Below are 27033 nucleotides of genomic sequence, written 5' to 3'. Positions count from 1 at the left end.
ATCATTGCAGTATGCGACAGAAGGATGCTTGTGCGTAGGTTTTCAAACCTATGGTGAATGAATGAATGAACCTTCAGATATCTGTTGATTGTTGTTCGTTCTGTCACTGTATCTCTCATTCTTTAGGGTTCATCTGATTTAATACAATCAATAACAGTTATTGTACATTTTTGCACAGCCCACCCTCACCCTGAAGTCCGTCTCCTTCAGAAGTCGTGTTGGGTCACTGCAGCTCCCTCTGAAGGTTTGGGCATCAGTGCCATGCTTGGCGAGCAGTGCAGACTGTATGAGACAGGGCGAGTGATGCTGTCGGTGGTCTGGTCTGGAAGCTCTGGTCAGGCCTAGTCAGTCGGAGCGGTCTGGGAGTGGCCTTGGAGGGCAACGAGCGCAGTGCATTCTGGTTTTTCTACCTTTTCATCCAAGGGGAACACCACAGCCCCTTTTCTCTCTTTTCATCATGTCATTTAGCACCAATTTCAAAACTATTTACTGCACAGACAGACCAATTTTAGGACAACGCCATCTGTCCAGCAGTGAAATTCCCCTTTAAGAAAACAAGTTCAGAGTCATTACGGGAGATGACACCCACCTTTGAATTCTCTATTACACAGTTGGTTCATCCTCTGTGGAACAGAGGAGCGATAAATACTCTGAACCTGTGTGCACCAAACACATGGAATTATCTTAACAATTATCTTTATTATTACCTATCTGGAATTATCTTAACACGTACTCTCTGAAAATTGACATTCTCTCTACCCCTGAACAATTCAGCATGATGATCTCAAGCCACTTCACCTCAGTGTGCTACTGTTTTCACTTTTTCAGCGTTAGGTGTTAAGTGGGATGACCATGGAAGGATATGTGTAGTTTACAGACATGTGATGCTGCTCACTGTGTTAAATTAAGGCATTGTTTTTATTATTGTGAAAAGAATCGACCATGACTTGTCTTAACATAGATTAAAGACAGTATGTATGTTTTCTTCAAACCACAATAAGGATGTGTCTCTGGAGGAGTTTACCTCTCACACAGTGCATGCTGGGAAGTCCACAAATATGCTGATCATGTTTCTGAAGAAACCTGATGAGTTCAGGGAACTCTCAGCGGCAGATTCATTAAAGTCGCCCTTTGTTTCTAAGTATCAAGGTGGTCTAGAAACAAGAAGTAGAAGTTTAAAGTTGAATTAACTTGAAATTAAAACTTTTAAAAGTACATTTTGCTTCAGGACTTTCACTTGTAATGGAAGGATTTTTACCCCATTCTGTTGCTACTTTTGGTTTCAGTAAAAGGTCTGAATACTTCTTGCATCTCTGCCGCACAAATAGTTTTTGACAGTGTGACAGCTTTTTTCTCAGTACAGTGCGGGGCCTCTTGCAGTCTATATGTCCCTTTAACAGCAGGTGCAGCAGCCGTAATTCTCTTTTCTTCAGCAGATGTGTAATTTGGAAAAAATGGGAGAGAAATGCTAAACTGAGAGGCCCATCCTTTCTTCGGTGTGTTTGCCTGTTAAGCTCCTCCCGTCACATGTCAGTATGCATTTCCCCAGGCCGGGCCACAGACCCCAGGTATTAAAAGAGCCAGTTAGCTGGGATCAATACCTACACAATGTTCCAGTGACAGGGAGGGGGGCTTCCTAGTGTTTATTGAGTGTTGCAGAGATTTTGAACATGTGGAGCAAAGCAGCTTAGAGGGGTCGTCTTCATTATCAAATTCGATCAGTGCCTCTCTTTCTCTCTCCCCCGTGATCACCTTTGACTAGTGGGGGTCATGAGGGGGAAGCTGTGAGCCGGGGCTCTGAAACTGACCCCATGCTGAGAGATGGAGAGCTGCATTATCTCTGCCAGAGCTGGAGCAATGAAGCACTTTACTGCCTGTAAACTGAAAAGACTGAAACTATTAGGTGATTCATTGATTAGCTGATCTATAGAAAATTCATCAGGCAACTTTGATAATTGATTAATCGCTAAATAATCCCAAAAGACTCCCAAACCCAAACTGGCTACAGCATGCATCCTAGTTCCAAATCTGGGTATTTGCTGGTTTTCTTGTTCTTCTCTGATTGTAAACTAAATATCTGTGAGTTTGGGGCTTTTGATCGGAAAAAAAAGGTATATGAAGACAACATCTCGGACCCAAAACTGTGATTTTCCACTATTTTCTGACATTTTTCAAATCAAACAATTAATCGCAAATCTGCAAATTATTTTTGTGAATAGTCATTTTATCTTAAAAACATCAGGAAGTTTGAATTTCCCGGCACTGAAAGTGACATCTTCAGATGTCTTTTTGTCAGTATATCAGCTCCAAACACAAAGATATGCAGTTCACCATCACATACAAAGACAAGCAGCAAATCCTCACAGTGAAGAAGCTGAAAGCTGCTGATTTTTGCTTTAGAAGTGACTAAGATGATTGATCGATTATAAAACTAGTTCATCAATGCCTGATTGATTGTTTGACTAACCGTTTCTTCCTCAGGCAGCAGCTCCCCTTATGGTACTAAATGCCTGCAGATCAAATGTTCTCACTTTCCTGCACTGCTCTGGATGAAACTCAAACTTGCTTGTGAGTGGATCCAAATCTCTGTTTGCACAGTGTTTGTTGTCACTGGGCCTTAAAAGATGATGGCTTAAAAAGGCTGAGGTCTGTTTTCTCTCTCTGTTGGTCTTCACTTCAGCCCTTGCGCCCCAGTCCGAGCCCACTGTTGGGTGCCCTTGACCCTCAGGACACCCACAGCTGCTTGTCCCTCTGTCCGTCTTTAATCTTTAACACTCTCGCCCAATTAAGAGACTGATCTTTACTCAGCCCCCTCGTATTGATCTGCTGCTGTAGCTGCTCATTGCTGTGCTCCCAGGGGCTGCACTGGAGATCATAAGCTGCTAATTGGAATGTAATAAGTCTCTTGGCCTTATAAAGGAGGAATTATTAGATTCTTGAGTATTTTCCAAAGCTGCAGCTCTTCATTTTAGATCAATAAAATCAGTCCAATGGATCGGCTCGTTTTCTTCACCTACATTCTGCTCTCTGAACCACCGATGTGTGTGTGTGTGTGTGTGTGTGTGTGTGTGTGTGTGTGTGTGTGTGTGTGTGTGTGTGTGTGTGTGTGTTTGAGATTTGTCTCGTTTGTTTGTGTTTGCAGCCGGGTCAATGTCACTCTAAGCCCTGAGTGTGTCATAGCCAGTGTCAGTCCTCACAGCGTGATCCGGGCACTCAGAGGGGCTTAAGAAGACCGACTGACCCGCCGCCCGCTCTCCCTGTCTCCCTCAGGTCAAAGGCCAGCCGGCCCAATCGATTCCCCCGATGAAGAAGTCTTTAGCTCCCTCCGCCCGCTCTCCCCTCTTCGGCCCACATGCTCCCGGACTATCATCACGGCCCCAAAAGGCCTCTCAATTGTGTTTTGCATGCTGATCGATCCCGTTGGTGTCTGGGGGGGGGGGCCTTGCTTTGAGATAACTGACAACTACAAAGGTCCCCTCCTGACAGGCTCTTGTCAATACAAATTTCCACTATTGATAAGTAATTAAAGAAAGCCTGAACATAAGGGGTTTGCTTTCTGTAGCATCTGTTAAACAGGAGACATTAACAAAAACCTCGGAGCGACAAAAGAAGACGACAATGGCCAAAAAGAAGAAAACGAGTCACCCCTCCACCCTCACTTACTCCAATACCTCCCAGTTTCCACCGAAGCAAACACTTTTCTGAGTATTTCATCAATGAATGCGCCTTAAACGAAACAACAGGTGCATTGAGTCTAGAGCTGACATGAGTAGTCAATAATTTATTTGACTATTGACAGAAAATTAAGTGGTGGCTATGTTATTTAGTTAATTGTTTACGTCATTGTTCAATTAAATGTACAAATAGTTCCTAGTTCCAGCTCCTCGGATGCGATTTGCTTATTTTCTTTGTTTTATGTGATCAGAAAGTAAATCTATTTGGAATCAGCAGTTTAATAGTTTGTAAAAGAAAAATGCCCACAAACACATCACTTGTTCCAGCATCTACAATGACGTTTGCTGTTGTTATTCTCTGCTAACAAACTTCATCGTTTCAGTCATTTTTCAAGCAAAAATGTCAAAAATGTCAAACATTTGCCGGTTCCAGCTTCTAAATGTACCCCTTCACCCTTTTCTGTAGATCTGAGGAGCAGCCCTCCTCTAGATTTAACAAAATGCTCTTGTTAATGATTGCTAGTTACAACTCACAAATCTTTTATAAAACCTTTATAAAGGGTGTCTTTAGGAACTGCATGTTATTTGAAATCAAACGGGATAAAGTCTGAATGTTTTGACGGAGACTATTCACATCATGGTTTTCTTCAGTGAGGTCCCTGTAATTCCCTCCGCTGTATGTGACAACAGTTCATAAACCTGCAGCAGTTTTCACCTGCTCACTGCTGACGCTGTTGTCAGTGAAGTGACTTCGCCTTTTGTCTTTTCCTCACTGTAATCCCTGCATGTGTAAGTGGATCCTCTAAGAGCAGGATAACTCCTTTTAAGCGGTTTTAAACACTACAGGAGGGACTCAAATCCAGTAACTTCTCATTTACCTCTGCACCTAAGTCTTTAATGCAAAAGACTCACATCCTGGTGATTAGACCTGCTGCACCAAGGCATGTTTCTTCCAATTCACAAACCTGCTGATTAACTTACTGACTAATGGAGTGGATGGATGTTAGAGCTGGTTGTTGCGTCGAATCTGAAGATGAAGCAGTTTTGGGTGAATAGAAACAACTGAAGAGGCGACTACTCATCTAGGCTGAACCCTGGTCATCTTGATGGGTAGGAGGTGAACCCGGCCGAGCCCTGCCTGGCCTGCAGAAGGGAAAACCATCCGGGGGTGGTGAGGGGGTGGTGGTGAGTGAGTCAGTGGGGGCGGCTCTGGGATGGGGAGGGTCACACACAACCACACTCTTTGTGTGCCTCTAATCCCCCCAGCCAACACAGCTTTGGCCAGGTTTCATCATGAAAGTGCCATGAAATAACTACTTTTTTTCTCTCCTCGCAGTAAATCTCCCCTAATCCTGCGGGCTGTGGAGACAAAGGCCTCTGGGACCTAATCCTGGAGCTTTTAGTGGAGCTGAGGGGCTGGCCGACAGAGCCTCTTCTAAATGACTTATTTCTATCGGACACTAATATAGCTTGACAGCCAAGAACAGCGAAAGGAGGAGGAAAAAAGCCAGGGGAAAAAAAGAGCACAAACATTTTCACATATTTTGGAAGTCTGAGCAGTTGATTGTGTGCAAGTGTGAGAGGAAGGAGTGGACCATGGTTATTCATACACACCCTCAAAGAACACAACAGTCAAGACATCTCAGACGTATCTGTGAATATTGATCAAATATTAAGCGATTTCTTTCAGTGAAGTTGATTGGGGTGGAGGAATGTAACTGAGGCATCTTATTTTGCTTCAAATCTGTGTGTGGGATGTGAACGTGAAGTGAAATTTAACACAGAGGAATGCAGTAATTAAAGATGACAAAGGATATGCAACAAGTTGTCCTCACTGTGAAACATTATTTTAAAGAACTGACACTTTTTATTTTCTAGGAAAATGAAGTAAATACCATCATATTTAAATGAACTTAACAAGAAGAGATCAAGTAAACCCACCTGAAATTAATGATTACAAAGCTTTTTCCTGGACTGATGGGGTGAACGATCATTGGCCTGAATGGTCTACGCTGTATTTAAGACATCTAATGCATGTCTGTCCATAAGAGAGATCCCTCCTCTGCTGCTTGTCTGAGATATGCCACTTTTTTCCCTGTTTAAGTTCTTTTTGTGAAGTTTTTCTAATCAGAATTGACTTGACTTTGTTTAATGAAAATTCAGAAAAAGTACTCAGATCTTTTGCTTAAGTAAAAGTAGGAATACCACATTGTACAAATACTCTCTTACAAGTAAAAGTCAGGCATTCAAGATAAAGGTACTCATTATACAGAATGGCCCATTTCTGAATAACATTTGTTATATCATTGAATTCTAATTATTGATGCATTAACGTGTGCAACACTCTAACACTGCAGCTGATGAAGGTGGAGTTCATCTTAATTAACTTAATTTCAGTGATCAGTGAAGTTTCATCTGACCTTAATCTACGATAATACATCATAACTAACTTGTAGATTATATTTTATATCTTTTACTTGAATCTGCAAAGTAACTAGTAGCTGAAGCTGTCAGATAAATGTAACAATGCCTCTGAAGTGGAGTAGAAATAAAAAGCAGCAGACAATGAAAATAAGAAAGTAAAGAACCCCAAATTCTTTCTTAGGTGCAGTACTTGAGTGAATGCTTAACATTTTCACAACTGTAGGAAAATTTGTTTGGGTGAGCGATGTTTTTTTTTGTTTTTTGTTTTTTTTTTCCAAGGTACTTCACCTCATGGGCTGCACGGTGCGCGTGCCTCACAGCAACAAGGTTGCCGGTTCGATTCCCGGGTCGGGCCTTTCTGTGTGAAGTTTGCATGTTCTTCCCGTGCATGTGTGGGTTCTCTCCGAGCACCCCGGCTTCCTCCCACAGACCAAAAACATGCTCATTAGGTTAATTGGTGACTGTAAAATTGCCCCTAGGTGTGAGTGTGAATGGTTGTGTGTTTGTGCCCTGCGATCGACTGGTGACTGGTCCAGGGTGTACCCCACCTCTCGCCCGTTGACGGCTGGGATAGGCTCCAGCACCCCCGCAACCCCGAAAGGGATACGCGGTATAGAAAATGGATGGATGGATGGATGGATGGATGGATGGATGGATGGATGGATGGATGGACTTCACCTGTACAGGTTAGGAGAGTCAGCAGCATGGCAGTGGTGGAAGAAGCATTCAGCTACTTAACTTCAGTAAAAGTACCAATAACACAATATAAGTAGATTTTTCTGAGGATGTGAGTTCTTGTCCATCTTGGCTCAACAGAGACAAGAAGCCCTCAGAAAGAAATCTACAACTGATGACAACTGGACAAACTCCATCCGCTGGAGAAGATCATGTGATATAATCAAAAGCTATAGCACTGAACGGGCCCAGTGGTGAAAATACTTTGTCTACTGTTTCCATGAACGGTCGATCTCAAGCATTTTTATGCTTTTATGGCCAACTCTTAACTACTTTATATCCCACTGGACAGTGTAATCTATGACAGCACATCATGTTTCATAAGCTTCTGTTTATTGAAGGGAAAATCTGAATCTGCAAATGAATTACTAACTCTAGCTGTCAGATAAATGCAGTAAAAAGTACTTTAAACGTAGTCGTGGAAAGTGGCATAAAATGGAAATCCTCAACCTAAAAACTGTAATTAAGTCTGATATTTGCGGTAACCCCCATATCATTAGCAGTACACATTTAATAAATGGTTTATAACACATTTTAATGTAGTTACAAGCAGATGTGAGTGTTTTATAATGGCATAATGAATTATAACATAGAGAAACACCATTGTTGTTTGTTGACAAATACTGTGCATTAGTATGTATTTTAAAAATGCGGAGTATAAAGTGCCACAAAGTCAGGTATTTGAGTAAATGTACTCAGATACTTCCACTGCGTCTTCTGTATTGGAGGACTTGGTTTTGGCGATGATTTGATGCGTCTTCTGGACTCTCTTCTGTTCCTGGGAAGGCTTGTAATTTAGCAGAGCTGGATCGGAGGAAATTGTTCCCATTGAGCTGCGTTCAGATTAACTTCACATGGTGACAGTTTATAGGCAAAATATGGTGCCTGTTAGCAAAACAAACCCTTAGAGAAACCCCCCTCCTGTCAGAGGCAGCGGTATGGGAGAAAGGGGACTGAGAAGGAGAGCACAATCAAAGGCTGTTATTTTAATCTGTCCTGCCTCGGAGATTAGCCGACCACATTGTTTTAATTGTTTTAACGGGAGGGAATGAAACGCTCGCTTATTCGGGGATCCTTGGCATAAATCTCTCAAGTTCAATAGTTTCAAAAACTTGAGCCCCTTGCAACCCCCCCTCTCTTCCCTCATCCCACCTAATCCCGGTTAATACCTTTCTTTCTATTGGCTAATGGCTGAGGGGAGCCTGGGTAAATGCTTCTTAAATAGTCGTGGGTGAGAATGGTTTCGGAGAATTAGATCCGTGCCACGACAAAGAGTGCTGGTGTGCGAGGATATAAGGCCCAAACTGGACAAGGATATACTGGACTACAAGTTCGACCTTTGCGCGTAAAAGCGCACCCGGATCTCACTCTCCTGCTCGGGGTCCGACTCTCAGGTAAACAGCCAAAGGCACTCAAACAACCTGCGCGGACAGAAGAAGTTTTAACGCTGTTTTCAGCCGGGAAAAAAAAGCTGAATGAGGGCAGAATTTTAGTTTCTCAACTGTATGATATCACTGAAATCTGGTTTTGGGTTTCAAATTGCTGTTTTTATTGCTGTAAGACGCAAAATGGGTGTAAAATTCGGTGCTGGGGGTGAATATTTTGAATTTATTTTTAGAAAAAGATAAACTAACTTCAAAAATACAGAGGTCACAATATGAACAGGGACAAAAGAATTAGCCATAAAGGGGATAAAGAAACAGAATTAATAATATTATATAGGAATAATGCAGTCGGTAAAATACGTTTTTCTGTGTCAGCAGATTCCGTAGATATGAACTCTTTGGGTTTTTGCGGGCCGTCCGGCGCTGGTGTGTATCCCCTGCACGGTGTTAACTCCGTGCTGTACGACCTGCACCACCAGATGGCGGAGCAGTACCACGTTTACTCTGCAGCCAGCCCCACAGTGCACACCCTGTCTGTGGCCGAGAGACTGGCAGGTACCGCAGGTCATCCTGGTCCCACACACACCTGAAACACCTGAGCTACTGAGCTGCTGATCAGTCAGACATCACATCACATCACATCACATCACATCACATCACATCACATCACATCACATCACATCACATCACATCACATCACATCACATCACATCACATCCAGGACTGTGTTGCTAGGAAGCTTTTAGAATGAAATACACCGCTGTAAATGCGAAGAGGGCTGATGGCGTCTAGTTCATGACCATAAGAGACATAAACAACAGATTATGAACAACAGAAACTGCAAAAAGCTTAAATGAGCATCGCTTTGTTTTGGGGGTCTTTTCATAGTATACAGTGGTGGAAAGAGCATTTACTCAAGTACTGTCCTCAAGTACAATTCTGTACCTAGCTTTGGTTATTAGTTACCGTGCAGAATCAGATTACTAACACATAAATTATATTATAATTGCTTAAAGTACAATAGCTGTAATTTTACCATCTGAACATTAAAATGAGGTATGCATTAATGTATAAATCAGTAATTAGAATACAGGAATGTAATAGAATGCATTATTCTGGCATAAGATATTCACAATGAATGTCACATTTGGTACTTTACATGTATTTTGATGCTAATATTTGATTGAGTAAACATTTGAACGCAGGATTTCTACACTGTGGTATTGTTACTTTCACTAAAGAGAAAGATCTGAGAGCTTATTCCACCACTGATTACTGAGTAAAAAAAGACTCCATATATAAAAATGCACCTTTTAAAAAGGATTTAATTGTCAGCTGTGTATAAATGAGTACATATTAATGCATTTTGTTGTGTTGTGTATTGTTAATACTTATGTAAAGTGTGGTTTTGCTACATTAATCGATCAATCTATATTTCACAGATTAATGTTAGCCTAAGAAAGGTGACATTTAAAGTATAAAATCAGTACAAACTGAGTCTATCTGGGTAAAACCTCTGCTGCATCCCTGATAACACAGAAAAACAAAATGTAAATGTGGAAGGAAATAGCTAACGACTTCCTATCATGCTCCTTATTACATGAAGATGGAGCAGACTTGCTGCTGACTCACAGTTTATTTTGGTGATGACATTTTGTTCCTCCCTATCCTGCCAGAGCTTATTCTGGAGGCCCGGTATGGCAACCAGCAGAAGCAGCGCCGCAGCCGCACGGCATTCTCAGTGTCACAGCTGCAGGCCCTGGAGAAAGCCTTCCAACAGACACAGTACCCAGACGTCGGCATGAGAGAGAGGCTGGCTGTCTGCATCAACCTGCCCGAGGCTCGCATACAGGTGAGAGCACACTCCACCCAACACCTGACCGTAAACCTGCCGAAACCAGCGCTGCATGTTTGCAGTTGTTGATTAATGGCCAACATTTGGCTGGAAAGCATGAATAACAACCCTGCAGCAAACATGCAGCTTTATTGGGAGAATTCTTATGTGTGATTTGGCTGTTGTGATGCTGCATTATGCCTTTCAATGTTATGTTTATCAGTAATTCCTAATTTAATCTTTGTTATTTGCTCATCCAGGTGTGGTTCAAGAACAGGAGGGCAAAGTTTCGTAAAGGTCAGAGGTGCTCCCCGCTCTCCAGAGACCACAGTCTGGAGGAGGCACCGCATCGCAGCAAGGCCGGACAGGAGGAAGTCAGGCCTGAAGACAAACCAGACATCACTGCGTCACACACCGATAGCGACATCCCTCCTCCTCGCCGTCCTCCCCCTCCTCATGTGCATAAAATGAGGGATGCTCGCCCTCCTCTCGCTCCTTCAGACTCTGATGTTTCACAGTGCCCCCTCCGACTTCACTCTCCTCCACTCTTCCCCTTCATGACAGGGGAGCGTTACAGCCACCCACCTCACCAGCCGGTTGTAGGAGTGCTGTCCACTGAGCTCGCCCTCCCCCCGCTGTTCTGGCCCATCATACAGCAGCACGGCTCCGCCCAGGGTGTTCATCCATCGTCAGTTACTAAAAACTGTAGCCTCTCCCTTCAGACTGCATATCCAAATAAAACTGTGCCTCACCTGGGGCTGCAACTGTAGCCTTTAACACCTACAGCCCAGGATCTCAGGGGACAAGGTAGAGATGCACTTACTGCCTTGCTCCTGTTGACCTGACTGCAGACAGTGCACACAGTGGGAATTCTTATTTAGTGAGCTTTATTAAACGGATGCAAAGCTGTACAGTCAAACATTTTCAGTTTTTTTGGAAACACCATGGTTTGGTTTTAATTTGCCAACAGAATTTGCTCAAAGGAGGTTGTTGTTTAATCCATAACATTTTGGTTTCAGACACCAAACACTCAGAGATACTGTTGTCTCCTTCAGCATTATTTAGCTACACTGCTGAGTAGCTGCACAGCAATATTATAATGGTAAAATTGTGTAAGATAAGTTCCTTATTGTAACTAGGCACTGCGACATAGAATTGTGAAATAAAATTATTTGTACCTGAATTGTCAGTGTCTTTCTTTTTTTGTGCGTGGCTTATGAGTGCTGCCAGTAGGATGGTTTAACTCATTTGAAACGACACTGACATTGTATTCCAATCATAAACATGTTATCATTCTGGTCACTTTGAACATTTTATATCTGATTGTTGCATATACTGTATGTGCCACATCATATTATACTTTTAGCAATATTGTGGCATTAATTTCAACCACATTGCCAAACCCAGACTTTATAGCTGTAGAGTTCTTTTAGATATACACTTACAATTTTAGACATAAACTTATATAAGTTTATGTCTAAAACTTATATATTAGTTGTCAAAAATGTACATGAACATTGGCATTTTGGGAAAACTGCTTTTAAAATATGATGAAGCAAACAGCTGGCTTTCATAAACCATACTTAAATCACAAAAAAGTAGCATGTGAGACAGGACAGGCTTGAATTTGACAGGTTTTTTATGAAGACAAACGGGTTCCTGAAGTCACAAGGATTTTATTCTTTTTAAACTGGGGGATTATTATTAAAATGTGTCTCCAATGTTAATCCCTGTGATGTGAACTAGGTTAGGGCTGCAGCTAATGAATATTTAGTCAATTTGTCTGTTGCTTGTTTTAAGGATTTATCATTTAGTCAACAAAGTATCAGAAAATGGAAGACTAAGAAAACCAACAAACATTTAGACAAGTTGGAATAATTGTCATTATTGGTATTTTTTGCTTCAAATATGACTGAAACAATTATCAAAATTATTCCAGATTGATTTTCTGTCAATCAACAAACTGGATAATTGTTCAGTTATTTCTGCTGTGACTTTGCTTTCATCAACATTTATATTATGGTATGGTTGAAATCTTAAGTGTTTACATCAACAGTTTGTTGAACGGATAGAAAAGATAAACAAACTATAGTTATAGTCTAAATTCCACATCAGGATTTCAGCTGTGGGTCCTCTGGCAACATACAGTATTTCCACCCGTACAAAGTAGCTTGATTTGTCAAAATAAGACACAGAGGGAACTGCCTGCTTTGGGTTTAAGATGAAGCTATCACTAGAAGTAACAAAAGTGAAGTACTTACTCAAAATATGGACTCTGGACACACTTGTGGCATAAAAAACATGTTTGATGGGATCATATCTGAGCATAATCTCCCAATTTGTGCTAAATTAGTGAACTAAAGAATAGAATTGGGTTGCACACGTTTACCAGATTTTGTGATGTCTTCACACCATCTTCGATTCAGTTTTATCAAGAGTGAAAATTGTCAACCAAATCGACCAGTTTGGAGCAGTTACGAACGCCTGATGTTTTACCGTATTCCCCAAAGTAGTTACGTTAGTTTTTTATCGTAGTGTAGTGCTGCGATCCAGCGTGACGCTGTGCTTGGGTATCGGCAGTTGAGGGAGGCTTAAAGAGACAACAGCAAAATCATAGCAACTTGAGGGCAAGAGAAACGAAATGAGAAAGATACCCTCGAACGAAGAACCATGACTTCGACTGCGTTTCGATAGCTAAAATTTAAAGGTAATATGCTCTCATTTGGTTAAAGGTGTGTATTCCTAACTGTTATTTTCCAAAGACATCGTCTCGCCGTATCGTAACGCTACATAACGATCTTGCTAATGTTTCGTGTGGTAGCTTGCTAAATGGCTAGCTAGTGAGCTAAGCAGTAAGAGATCTCAGGCTGCCTGCCGTTGGTGTGCAGTCGGTTGTTTAGGATTAAGGAGTTGCCCGGCAGTGGTCAGGGTAATGGTTTTAGCTCGAGTCTGAACTCAAAACGATTTTGTCAGGTGAAACAGCGATCGATTTTGTCACAACGTTACTCCATTCGGTGACATTAACAAGTTACAACGTCGCTCGGGACGTTCTTATTTCTCAGTTATTAAGCATTGACTAACCAACCAGGTTAATGTAACATCGGCATTGTCAATCAATGAATATTTTATGTTCTGTCCTACTTCGGCATATTCAATTTGCATTCACGTTACTTCGCCATTGGGTAGCTGTCTTGTGTTTGTATGGTTCAGTGTTGTGAACAGATTAGCTAACGTTACATCGTTAGCTGCTTTTTATCAGACCTTTGGGCCAAGAGGAGCGGTGTTTTTGGTAGGTGCTAGCTATGCTAGCTTAATATTGCTACGTGACATTTCGATGTAGCTGCAACATTAAGGTACACTGGTATTCTGTATGAATTAACCGTTAAGGCAGCATTTATATAGTACAGGAGGAAAACGGCTCACCAGAAAGAAATTGGCTACGATTGAACGATGTCAAGCTAACTTGAGCTTGCTAAGTAACGCCGAGATAGCCGAGTGTATCTGGCCTTGTCCGTTGAACCAGCTAGCACAGTCTGTAATGTTAACCCTACATTTTCTGAAGACATGTATGTACGAGGTTCTTGTAACATCTTATTTTCTTTCTCTCGCGCTGTATCGGATAAAGTGGATACTTTGAATCAACCGAAACTAACGTTAAATGACAGCTGCCAAGCACTATTCGGTAGCAAGTAAGCTAGTAGCTAGCATTAACATAAGCTCTAAAAATGCAGATATTTCGTGCCAAGACAAGGAAAACTTGATAATCTGGTCCGGCTAATACGGTTTATTGTCACTTTATTGTCAATTTGAGGTTTCTGATTTATATTTATAACCTATGAAATCGTCTTGCGTCGTGGTATTACTGGCTAACTGTACTGACTACAGTGTTAATTGTAGCAGGCTGACATTAGAGCCACAGTCTATCCCAAGATTTCGTTTTGGCGAGACATCATTCATCGTTTTATTTTCTCTCCATATTTTTTACGTGCCACAATAAAACTTGAAATTAATAACTACGTTCTCGACATGTTTTAAACAATTTGGCAGCCATACCAAACAGCTGACTTGAAAAACAATGCACAACTTCCTGAAATGAGACAGTCTAGACATAGGGGCCAAGATGGCCAGAAAGTTATTGAGATCTCTGTTGTGTTCTGGGCCATTTTTATTCTCTTTCATACTTAATGCTTTTGTTTTAAATGTGTGGACCTTTTATTTGGGTCACCTTGACCAATGAAGTGTTTGCACTTTTCCCATTTCAGTAATTACTGTGATCATTTGCTAGTTTTAGGTTTTACCCACCTTGTTGATTGTACTTCCAATCTTGTGAGAAGGTAGGCTTGTTTCATTTCCTAAAGTAATTATCACCGTGTGTCATGCTACAAGGAAGACATGACAGTGTAATGATTGACTGCATACCTGGCTCATAAATGTGTTATTTTTCTCAGGCATGCTGAATGCACTAATGAAAGAATATAGTCATGTGCAAGATTTCCAGTGGATTTTCATGGGGCATGTCATGGTTTATTTACTCTCACATGCATTTTGAAAAGTTTCAGGCCACAGAAGCTAGTGTAATGTTAATTTTTCTTGACAATCTATAGACTAAACATTTTTTATAGATTAATTGATCAATCATGACACAATAGACAAATTAATTGATAATGATGATAACTGTTAGTTCCAGCCTGACCGTCACAAAGGTATCATGTGTGAATGGCATAAATTAATATTTTACACAAAACAGCACTCACTCATCAGCATACTAAGGTCTGATAATACTATATTTTAGTCCACTGGTGGTTATATTACTTCTTAGCCTGTCAGATACAACCGAGCTCATTGTAAAGTAGACTGTATCCAAATCCTTCTTATAATATGCTTCCCAATGATGCAAATGTTATGATGAGATGAGGTATTGCAGCAATCATTGATCCGTGTAAGTGCCTTTCCATAGGAAAGAGTAGCTGCCCATTGCTAGTGCCTGCATTACCTGCTCTCTTCAGCACCACCAGCATCTTAGATTATGGACATCGGGGAGTCTGCATGTGATTGTTAGTGAATAGCTGCACAGAGATGGTCAAGTTACACTGCCAGTGAAAACTGAAAATATGGTTGTGATTGATGTTGTTTATGCGTGGCATTGCTTTTATGAAATTGTATGGCTGAGTCTGATGTCTTGTCACTTTTTCCCTCGTCTCTTGGATGCGTGTCTATACACATTCACAGAAGTGTTCAGTCGAATGAATCTTATCTCAACAGTGTAACAGAACTTTAGATGCTCTACATTAGTCTTATTTATAAAAATACAGCTTTGTGATAAACAAAATCCCTGTAATGTACCATGTTTTGGACTTTGAGAAAAATAGGTTTAATTGTAAAAGAGATCTTTTCTCTCATGTCTGAGGTCCTTTGTGGAATATTTCCGCTCATATCGATTGCTTAATTGAATTTGCCTCACGCTGGTCTGGAGCAAGCTCTTATTTCAGCTGTAGTAAGGAACAGCCACAGTAGACATAATTTGATCTCGAAATGAAGGGATCAAGTTTTTTTTTTTTTTTTTTTTCATGAAAATTTTAATCTTTTTATGGCCATGAAGTGTTGTGGGAACAAATACTGATTGATTTGTAAAGTTTTCCAGTATTTTGGCTTATATTGATTGCTTCACGGCTGCACGGTGGCGCAGCAGGTAGTGCGGGTGCCTCACAGCAAGAAGGTTGCCGGTTCGATCCCCGGGTCAGGCGGGGCCTTTCTGTGTGAAGTTTGCATGTTCTTCCCGTGCATGCGTGGGTTCTCTCCGGGTACTCCGGCTTCCTCCCACAGACCAAAAACATGCTCGTTAGGTTGATTGATGACTCTAAATTGTCCGTAGGTATGAGTGTGAGTGTGAATGTTTGTCTGTCTTTGCATGTGGCCCTGCAATCGGCTGGCGACCGGTTCAGGGTGTACCCCGCCTCTCGCCCATCGTAGCTGGGATAGGCTCCAGCCCCCCGCAACCCCGAAAGGGATAGGCGGTATAGATAATGGATGGATGGATGGATGATTGCTTCACTTCTATAGAGCTTGACATTATGTTTCATTTAAGTGAGAGTATCTCATCTGGTAATAGTAAACATAGTCAGCATCTGTTTCTTCACTTTTTAAATCTTTAAACTGGCCAAAATATTTTGTAAGAATAAGTAATGACTGTATTTATTTGTGACAGATGATCATAGTTGTTACAAGCTATTGAGTAAATGATCTGTATCTCTTTTTGATTTTGCAGACTTTGCAGACTGACATCAACCCATCTGTTGCCGTCTTCCTCGTTGCTGTCTTCTCGAACTCTGGGTAGCTTCGTCTGCTGTGGCCCAGCAACATGGAGAGTGTCCACTGTGTCACTGAAGGCTGACCAGAAGGAATGAGGCACTCCAGGAGATGTTCCCAAGTGGCCTTGTGGGTGCATTAGTCGGGTTTTGGAGTGCTTTTTTATGACTAGTATTGTATGTGTGTCTGTGGGCACATTCTAGCACAACCTGCCTACTCCTCGGGCAGGGACATGCTTCTTTGAGACTGGAGCTGGAGAAACACACAAGAAAGGAGCCCCTCTGGTAAACAAGGAACACGAAGAAAAAAGGGAAGCACTCAGCAAAAGAGCTGTCTAATAGACACACAAGGAACTTCAATTGCAGTTTGAGCTCATTCAAGTGTCTTCTGAACCATTGCACATTATAACAGCAACACCTTCCCTCTGTTCTGTGAGATTTGTCTCGCTCCTCCCTCCTAAAGCCTCCTCTGTCGTTGTTATTGGAGTTTCTATGGTTTGCATGGCTGGAGAATAACCGTGGAGAGGCCAGGGTATCACAAGCTTATGGATTTTGACAAGAGAGGGGGCAAGGGAGAGACAGAGGAAGGGAAAAAGATGTCTAAGACGGCAGGCAGCAGGACTGGACATGGGGGCCGGAGTTCAGGGACCAATTCTGGAGTTCTTATGGTTGGCCCAAACTTCCGTGTGGGTAAGAAAATCGGCTGCGGGAACTTTGGAGAGCTGCGGTTGGGAAAAAACCTCTATACTAACGAATATGTGGCCATCAAATTGGTAAGTTCATCCTCAGGGTTGGTGAAGTAACAAAGAAATATGAACTCACAATTTCTCCAATGTGCCACACCACTGTTCTGGTATATCTGCAATGTCAGTCTGCGTCCTACGTGAAGAATCCTGCTTATTTGATGTTTATTCTGCTTTTTTTAGCGGTTCAAATTCTGTTATTTTTTAACATACTGTTAATGAATCAACCACTCTCTGCTTGAGTTTATTGTAGCTGAAAAAGAGTAAGCTGAGACTGGGTAATATCCTAAACCACATCTTAACTGGTGACTGAAAGTAAACCTTGCATTATTCAGCCATAGCATTCTTTAGTTCCTCAAATTGATTCTAAACAGGTGGTAAAGCCTTTGAGGTGAAATTCATTCCTTGAAGATTTTATGTATTTAGACACTCAATCTAAAACAATATTCTATGTAAACACAAAATTTTCAAATCTACCACCCCCACACTTTCCTTAATCAGTGTAGTTGATGTCAGTTCTTGTGGAAACTCTCCCTCTAATAAGCTCACACCAGGCCTTATGAACAATCAATAATTTACTTCTTCTTTTTGTTTTGTGTCAGCATGAACTCTTTTTCTTCAGAGCCACTGGCTCAGTAGCATTTAAATGCTGTGTAAAACCACATGAAATGTCAAGGCCTCTTTGTTTTCGTGGGTTCTAGGACAGCCAGTGGCTGCTCAGCCATTTCCTCTGCACACCATTTCTTTGTTATGAATGTGTTGCCACTTGCAGTGCTTTGATCACGGGCAGATATTTTATTCCTCTCATAATGCTTTAATATAAGCAAGGCCTAACTCAATCTCTACTTAAGTAGTCATACTGAAGGTCTTGTGTGCTAGGCGTCATCTCCACCACATCTGCACTGGTCTGTGTATGATTATCCTTACATTTGTATCTCCCAGCGAGGTCATTATCTCTGAATGGGCATCCACTGAAGGCTTTGCTAACCACATAGAAGGCAGAGGTTAGCAAACAGCTATAATTGCAGTTCTCCTCTCCTCTGAAATCTTTAGTTGTGCTTGCTGCCTCTCCCCCTTTGCCTGTGAACCCTCCCATCTGTTAAGGTATTTTTATCCCCATGGTGTCCAGCTATATCTGGATCTGGCATTACGGCCATGACACTGCTCCATGGATCTCTTGGCCCACTGGACCCAGCATTTATCTGAATGTATAACCGTGAGAGGAGGAAGTCTGCTAATGGTGTCAACAAAGCTCGACAAAGCCTGGCTAATAGTCGGGCCTGATTGTTAAGTTAGGATTTCATTTGAGGACTAATTTCAGCTGGTGATTCATGTTTAATTATAATTTGTAGTGACTCTAATTGCTGCCTTTGATGTTCACAAAAATGATCTCTTTAAGGCTTATGTTTCAATGTGACATATACAAATTGGACTCTTATTGTATAAGTAATTTTTGGCCTGCACACTGGTGTTGTTGTGCCTGACATGAAACGGTCTTCTCCCTTGTCAGCTCTCAGGCTAACCCAGACTCGGCCACAGTTGTCTGTCCACATGTTTCTGTCTGTCCCTGATGTCACAGCTCCCCGGGGTAACCCAGTGAATGTCACTGCCTGCCCAGTTAGGCCTCTGTTTTGTCAGGCTGTTACTGAGCTCTTCCTTATGGACGAACACACATAGCAGTCCTGTTATCTACAACCACCTGCTAACACATGGTCGACATGAGTAGGGTCTCCTCCATTGTCTGTGACTTCAGTAGTAACTGCTCATTTGTAGATGCAATCTAAAATAGTTGTTGTCAAAATGTAAGACTAGTAAAATGCTTTGTGTTGATTATTTTTCTAAAGTGTGTTTTAGATTCTAAATTTATGTTAAACTGTACAGATCTTATTTTCTGTCAAATGAAGTAGTGTATTATGGCTGCATTATTTTGAACATAATTTTATTTTTTAAATTAATTGACAAATTGGTTAGTCTACAAATGTCAGAAAATTGTGAGAAATGGCCATTGCAATTTTCCACAATCCAAGATTATGTTCTCATATTGCTTGTTGTGCCTGGCTAATCAATCACAATCCAGAGATATTCAATTTATTGTTTTATAAAAGAAAAAAGCAACACATGCTTACATTTGAGAAGCTTGTGCCAAATAATGTTTTGCTTGATTTCTGAATTAAATGATGCATAGATGAATAGATAATAGTTGGAAATTAATTTTATGTGACAAACTACTAATCATTTCAGATCTTGATATAGACTACACACCAATATTACCCTTGTAATTAAAATCAAATAGGGCCGGTCTGATTTCTTGACTGATCAACCATTGGTCTCTACAACTGGGAACCAATAAGGTGGCTTTATTGTGATATGAAGTGTAATTTATTATCTGGCTGGTTTAAACTAGTTTAATCTCTCTCTCTGCTTGGAACTTTATGAATTGTAGATGGCAGCCTCTGAAGGACAGCATGTAGTTCAGCTTGTTCCTTCCTGTGCTGAGTGTCTTGTGTACCAACTTGCAGAGTTAGGCGTGTGGGTGGTGCCTGCCTGCACCTGGGACAAAGGTGAATGCCAGTGTCACCCTGCTCCACCACGTGATAGCAGAGATAGTATGGCAGGGCAGTGCACAAGATCCTCCGTCAGTGGATCTGGAACTGCTGTGAATGTTGCTGCAAAAGGCAAGAGAGAAGGAGGAAACTGCTGAGTGCTGAAAGGTTGCCTTTGTTAGCAGGCCTTGTCGACACACAGTGGTTCAGTCTTTGGTTCAGCTGGATGCTTTCTCACACTGACAAACGCCTGTGTGATGGAGGCAGGACCATATAGCCACTGCTGTAAGTACACTGCAGGCTTTACTCCCAAGGGGAGATCCCAGTGTCTTAAAGAAACAGTAGCACTTAATGCCTGCTTTCTGTCAAGGCTTACTGTTGAAACTGGCACCCACCAGGCTCAGTTAAAGGGTAAAAGGACACCACCACCATCTTCACCAACACAATCCCCTGGCATGGTGACATAACACTGAGAAAATGACCATCTAATCCTCTTTTTTCCCCCTGAATGTTGTGCACTATTTTTATTTGAATACTCTTCCTACTTTGCTTTCTCTCTCTCTCTCACTTTCGGCTACTGTCTTCAGTGGCTTGTGTTGTCTTATCAAGGCCATCAGCCCCCTGTTAACCCCATCAACGGTTTAGCCTTGGGTGCAGGACACATGCACACACCCATGTAATCGTTTGCATTGTTTGTGCCCAGAAATTCAATGGAATTGGTTTTCACTGACATTTTCACCAGTCCACCCTGCAAACAATTGGAGTTACAGACTTTACAACATGTATTTAATTGTCGCTCCATTTCATATTGTTGGTCATTAATTGACAAATAAGAGGTGCCTCTGAGATGCCGCCTGTAAAGCTGGTATTATCAGTAATATGTATTAAACTAGTCGGAGGCCTTTTTGTGGGAACAAACGCTTTTGACAATGACAAGTGGCAGTAATATCTTCCCGACATGAGAGGAGACTAATAAGTGAATGTTATAGTGTTGGGACTTATTGTACAGCACAGTGCCTCCCGTAGCTCAAGGAGAAGGGGCTGATATTGGAGTGATCATCTAGGGAGACAAACACAGTAAACACAGAGATCTACTGTGCATTGTGTGCCAGCCATGTACATATAAAGCAGTGTTTTTACCCTGTGTATGTTGGTGGTGCTTGTTCAAAACTTGGATGGATCTCAGACTAGAAAATTAAATTGCCCCTTTTCCACCAGAATATTCAATGGTAGCTCAGGCTTATTGTTCTTAGGCTGTGACCTCAGTTGCCCCAGCTGAAATAACAAGTGTCTGTGGCAGACTTTATCACCTGAAACTAGTTAGGGTTAATTCTGTGAACTGAGCAAACCACAAAATTCAACACTTAGCTGTAGTCTGACTGTTAAACATGTTCTGCTGGTGTCTGTACCATTTAAACTTCAGCAAAGATATTTACATACTGCAGATCCAGAAACACCACTGTGTCATTTTGGTATTCACAAAGATATTAGACTTTTGTTTTGCTTTTGAGAAATGACACAATGGGGGTGTTGTTATCTTGGGAAATTATCTTGCTGAGTGCATAATTAAAGTTTGAGACAACTGAATTAGCTTGCTAGGTTTATAGTCAAGTCTGAATGATAACTTGTGGATACTAAAAGGTAACTGTAATCGCTCATAAGGACCAAAACAGTGCTTGAAGGACAGTGAATATTGGGCTTGCGGTATGTTTGTCAGGTTGTCAGATACCCGTCTCCACATGCTAGTATTGCTACATGTCTGCTGGATGTGTAGACTGGCAAATAACAGCTTTATAGAGCAATGATAGGTCAGATGTGCTTGTGATGTTCAGCTTGTTGTGGGGTTCTGCTCCTAAGTAGCAAAAAAAAAAAAAAAAACTATTAATGATGCTTCTAAGTATTCCATGAAAAACTGTATCGCTTCTGACGAGTTCCAATGTAATTGCACTGTATGGAGAAGAGTGGAATGTCTCTGGCAGACCTTTGTTTTTCTTTGGCTTAGTCACTGATGCAGAGGCATAAGAGGAAGGTGGTTTCTATGAGTGAAGCCTCTCATGGTGCTGGTCAGTCGTGATGTTTTGGAGGAAATCTGAGGTGCTGTACTGAACTCTCCAGTCTGCCTCCCACTGAAGTATGATAAGCAGATCTTGTTCCAGTCTAGCTCAGTAGCTTACACCAGCTCTTCATGAGGTAGTTGTTGGAGAACTGTGAAGGCATAAAAGCTCTGTCAGCATGTTTGGCTGGAATTAAAGTGACATTTTGACGATTTAAGTTCTTTCCTACCCTGCTTGGGCTCTCCAGAGAGCATGCTGGGCCGGCTAAATGAATAAATCCCTGCATGTCAACAGCATGTAAAAGCCTACCTTCAGTCAACTAGCTAATCCTCCAAATGAATCAGTAGCCAGCAGCAACACAGTACATTCACACAGACACACATTGTTGATTGAGGATGATTTAGTAGCAGTCATAAAACCTGCACAGCAGAGTCTAAATGTTAGTGACTTCAGAGTAGCAAGAAGAACAGTGTCAGTGTTTTATCTAGATGTGCATAAGTGCAAATTATGACTGCACAAAAAAAGGTTTGAATATGGTGTAGGGTGTGTGCCTGTAGAGAAGTGAGTGCTGTGTAATTTGTACCTTGTAAGTGTACATCCTAGCTCATGGTAAAGCACCATCGTTGATTTCATTTTAAGAGTTTTTTTAAAGGAGTTATTCTGACACTGTAGTCTTGTATTTTCTAAATTGTATGTAATGCTCAGGGCAATAGGAATAATTGACCAGTTTCTCACATTTTTTTTATTGTGATCTTGGTTACTGCCATGAATTTACAGTGCAAAGTTCTGTCTTAACTTTCTTTACAGCATGGTAATTGAAGTGGTAAACTAGAGCCAAAATAACCAAACCAGAATCAGATTATGGTAATTTGAAAAGAGCTGAAGCCAAATTGACCTCAGGTCTATTTTTGAGAGTTTGCTTTGCAAGACAAAATGGCAAGGTTTGAGGTTAGAATTAAAGCTGCTTGATACCATGTAAGGAATTAAAGTATGTTGCTGCATGGCCTGAGTTTGACAGGATTATCTAGTGCAGACCACAGGGAATAGCACAGTGACACGTTTCTTTTGTTGACTCAGTATATTGAATTTGAAAATCAAACAACATGCCTTGTTCACAGTGGAAACGTTGGCATGTCATACAGGAAAACCACAGATGTAATTATGATATAATCAAGGGTTGCTCTCCAAGGCCCGAATATTTTGCATGCTGGCTCTCTGACATACTTTTAATGAACAAAGCCATCGTTAATGGTATTAATTAAACCTGTGCTTTTCCTGCTATGACATGTCAAAATTCCAGCTGTGACAAGCCCCATGACTACTCTGAAATTCAAATTTCATTTGTGGGTGTTACCTTCACATCAGAAGAACATTAGGAACTGCAGCTCTTAGCACACGCAATACCCTGATTTTAGGGAGCAGCATGTGTTGGACTAATTTGAGATGAGGTTGAAAATGCACGTAATGACTCTCTGAGATCTGTGGTTAGGTGATTCTATCATCTCTGATGATGATCTCTGACATGTTCTCAAGACAGCTCTAATTCTTGCTTGTTTAAGGGGCTTTTTGCCTTTGGTTTGGTCAGCACCATGTGAGCTGATACTCAGTTGTTCTGGTGATGACCTTCACCAGTTAGGATCATTCCTTACTTGGATGCTTAAGCTATTTGTTTGGGATCATCATCCTGCTGCATTGTCAGAGAAATTGGGTGACTATGTGTATTAAAATCTCTGTCTTTAAATTTGAATTTGGACACCCTTGATGCTGAAAATTAGCACTTTAAACTCAGTCACTGTTTAATTTTAAATGCAACACACAATGTTCTAATGCTGTACATTAGAATAGAGACCCAGAAAAACAAAAGTAACTCTCAGCCCTACTATTTAGTGACTGTACTGTGTCATTACTTCTGGCTATGTCAGGACCCAATATAAAAATTTCAGTTAAACAAATGAGAGAGTATACAGTACTATCCATTGTACTTATGCCATGCCTTACTTCTCTGTTAAATGACAAAGGAGACTTGCCTCTGTCATGGCTTAACAGGCAACATTATGTGCTGTGTTTGCCTTGCTCAGACTGTAGCAGCTGAGTTCAGCATGCTTTAACCAGCCCAATTTTACCTGCTGCTTTCTATTAGTCCTACCTAGCTAGGACTAGCAAGCTAACTATTGTTGACGGTGACCTAAAATCATACACCATTAATTGTTCTGATGCTATCACAACATTATTCAGCTTTAGCACAACGCCCCATAGCCCCTTCTAAGTAGAAAAGTTTCAACAGTTTGAAATTGTTCTAAAATCATAAATCATGACAGTAAGTCAGAATTGTAAATTACAAAACCTAGGTCAAGTGCTACCCCCTCTCAGGTACAAAAAAATCTCCCGAACATACAATTGATGTCTAATTCTGTCTGATTTCAAGCAGTGTCGGATTATCACACTGGGTTTTGGGACGCAGCTGATGGCTCCATCTGCGTGTGTTAAATCTGAGCTGAAACAGGAGAAGTGCTGGACACCGGCCAGCTGTTGCTCTCTGACACCACTCACTCCTTAACACTACCTCCTAACCATAGACGCCTCTGATCATACAGACTGCAGGAAGAGGAAAACACATGCACCACACACACTTCAAACTTATCCATTTCTTTTAACCTTACACTTGGTGTTAAGCATCATTAATACCCCTATGAATGCTGCTGAGTAGAGATACACTGTGTTGACATTTGAGTCGTTCTGTCTAAGATGAGACCTGTCATATTGCCAGTTGCATATTGTGAAATGGTTTACTGGGTGTCAGGCAAAGGTCAGGGTCTATTCTGGGCTTTATGCATAATGTTGGGTCTGTTCCCCTGGACATTGCACTCATAGGCATACATATGCACCCGCTGAATGTCACACTTGCTCTCCAGATGATAAACAACACAGATGTTTATGTGTTACATTGCATCCCAGCTGTCTGTTTTACTGTACCATGCTCTTTTAAAATACAAGATATTGTTTATGGGGTCAAAGGGTTGTCTCGTGTGTTTCAAGTGCATGACTGATAGTTTTAGAATATTGATATGTTGCAAAATTACCAGTGGTAATTTATTATTTTAGTTTTTGCATAAAATTATTTATCTTTTGTCAAAATGGTGCTCGATTTATTTTCTGGTGGACGACTAATTATTTTTCCTCTTATTGACTGTTACTGTTAATACAACAGTGAAAACTGCAGAAAAATAAGTCTTTTCTGACTGACAAGATGAATAACTGTGATCACAGTCTTCAGAATTAGTGTAAATATTTATGTGACATATACAGGATGAGGCATTGTACTTGGTGTGTTTGCACGTGCAAAAAGGGCAGGGAAATCTTTTTTCTCATTGTTCAGATATAGCATGTTATTTGTTGAAATGTCTGTGTGGGGTTTTCATTTTGACTGCATGTTTAACGTTTTGACCAGACACAAGATATGCAGCACAAAGTATGTAGGCTGTAACTGCGGTTTACTGTTTCCCCTTTAATATTCTGATTGGGTCTGTCATTTATAGTTTTCCCTTTTCCTCTCCATTTGGTGGTCATTACTCCATCCAGTCACTGAGGTCAAATCTGATCTTTCTCAGCTGTGTTGGAGATCAGAGATCAGATTTAGCCTAGATGACATCATATGCAGAGTTGGTTAATCCCAGGAAGAGGACTTTGTGTGGCGTTGATGGCTTGCTCGATCCACACAAGTCTACGGAGGCTACCACAGGTTAAAATACAGAAACCGCCACATAATCCGTGATGACATAATCATATATTTGTACGAGCTTCAAGTGTTTTACTCTAAGAGGAATCCTTGAAATAGACTGTAACATTTCATCTCACACCCATCCCCAGGCTGTTGTAGCTACCAGATTTGATCCGACTCGGGCAGTATTTGCTGGTAGCGCTAATATCGACCAATCTGTAAGCTTTTTATCTGTGAGCGGCAGCTAGTATAAGTCAGTTACCACTATTTATATGTCTGTCTCATCCATCACCCCTGCTGTTGTCATAGTTTGACTGAGAAGTCGGCCAATGATGATGGCTGTAGGAATGGTGGTATCAGATTGGTTGTTGTGGAAAGCTGTTTCTACATAGTTGGATGTGAGGTCATCTCTTTTCTGGCACAAACATGTGACTATGGGATAAAAATGCCAGAAACTACAGTTCTTGTGCCACGTTGGTTAAAATTTCTAAACTTAATGTTCATTTGAGTAGCACAAAAAAGTAAATGTCACTGGTAAAGTTGTATATGAGTAGTGGGAGATCAAGAGTGTGACTAAAACTATTAAGATGCAGCTTCACAAGATACAATAATGAGTGTACATGTGAGTGTCATTAAAATGTCAGACATAAACCAATCAGAACAGATCCAGAGTTCAAAGTAAGGATGTGCCCAGGCTGCATAATTGCAACAAAATATCATATTGTTGATGGCAGACACAAGAGAATGTATCAGGATATATTACTGTACTGTTTATTCTATTCCTAGTGGCTACTGTCATGTCACTACCTGACAAAAGTTCACTCAGGTCCCTAAACTGAAGAAGCTAGAGGAATTGTCATCTTGAATATATGTTCTCATGAGAGGGGAATTCAGATTTCTTTCAGATACATTGAACCCAGATACTCAGAAACACACAGGGCTGCAGTGTGGAACAGCTGAGGTGAAGAGGTTACTGTAGCAGCAGGTCAGACAGGGAAGGGCCCTTCTGGACTATGGGTCAGCTGCCCTGGACACAGACCTGCATACTTGGCAAAAAGCTGGTCTCTGCATGACATCAAACAGGGTGGCCAAAACTTTCACTCCAGTGAAGGATTACAAACAAAATGAAGTTAAAGGTGAATCGCTGAGTCATCAGAAAACATTTTATTTTTTGATGTAAAAGTTTTTATTTTGGCCCACAAGTGTTGCATCACTAAATTTATGAAGAAAACATAGAGATTTTTATGATGCACATACCAAAGGGGATGAGACGGAGGGTGTCGCTGACTATGAGTTTTTGAATATATATATATTCAGGAGACTTAAACTCTCAGTATATTCCCCTTTGCTTCTGTGGGTGCAGCCCTGCCATGTCAGGGGAGTATGTCAGGACAGGGAGCAGATCAAACACAATTTGATATGGGCAGGTGCTGTGAAAAATCCTCGTTGTATGCAAAGATGTTACATCACACATTTGTCGCTTGGCCCTGGTCATTTACACAGCCATAGCTTATCCCATCTGCTGGGAATAGAGATGACTCTTAAGTACGTAAAGCTGCCATAAGCCTCTGTTTCCTATTGTAAGCTGTTTTAAAGGGTCCTGTGGTTTGGTGCCATC

The 27033-nt window shown here is 41.2% G+C and overlaps 3 protein-coding genes across 9 annotated transcripts in view; 2 read left to right on the top strand and 1 right to left on the bottom strand.

The window, feature by feature from the left end:
- Positions 1–27033, bottom strand: part of gtpbp3 (GTP binding protein 3, mitochondrial) — a 224220-nt gene that overhangs the window by 85469 nt on the left and 111718 nt on the right. The window lies entirely within an intron of this gene.
- On the top strand, positions 8079–11232 carry dmbx2 (diencephalon/mesencephalon homeobox 2). The gene is made up of 4 exons (XM_070960025.1): positions 8079–8227; positions 8597–8773; positions 9895–10070; positions 10313–11232. The coding sequence occupies exons 2-4, from the start codon at positions 8608–8610 to the stop codon at positions 10820–10822; spliced, it is 852 nt and encodes a 283-aa protein (XP_070816126.1). The 5' UTR covers positions 8079–8227; positions 8597–8607; the 3' UTR covers positions 10823–11232.
- The window catches only part of csnk1g2b (casein kinase 1, gamma 2b), a 34313-nt gene continuing 19904 nt past the window's right edge, over positions 12625–27033 (top strand). For 2 of the 7 annotated variants that reach the window (XM_070960310.1, XM_070960311.1), the window contains exons 1-2: positions 12628–12759; positions 16318–17130. In XM_070960310.1, coding sequence (XP_070816411.1) covers positions 16903–17130 — 228 coding nt within the window. In that variant the 5' untranslated portion in view covers positions 12628–12759; positions 16318–16902. Of the gene's footprint in view, positions 12789–16317; positions 17131–27033 lie in introns of all 7 variants that reach the window. The other 5 variants (XM_070960314.1, XM_070960309.1, XM_070960307.1 and 2 more) reach the window with 4 other exon arrangements.

Source organism: Chaetodon trifascialis, chromosome 4 (genome assembly GCF_039877785.1).
Source record: "Chaetodon trifascialis isolate fChaTrf1 chromosome 4, fChaTrf1.hap1, whole genome shotgun sequence".
Classification (NCBI taxonomy): domain Eukaryota; kingdom Metazoa; phylum Chordata; class Actinopteri; order Chaetodontiformes; family Chaetodontidae; genus Chaetodon; species Chaetodon trifascialis.
The sequence above is the reverse complement of the archived record's forward strand: the minus strand, read 5'-3'. Positions and strand labels throughout refer to the sequence as shown.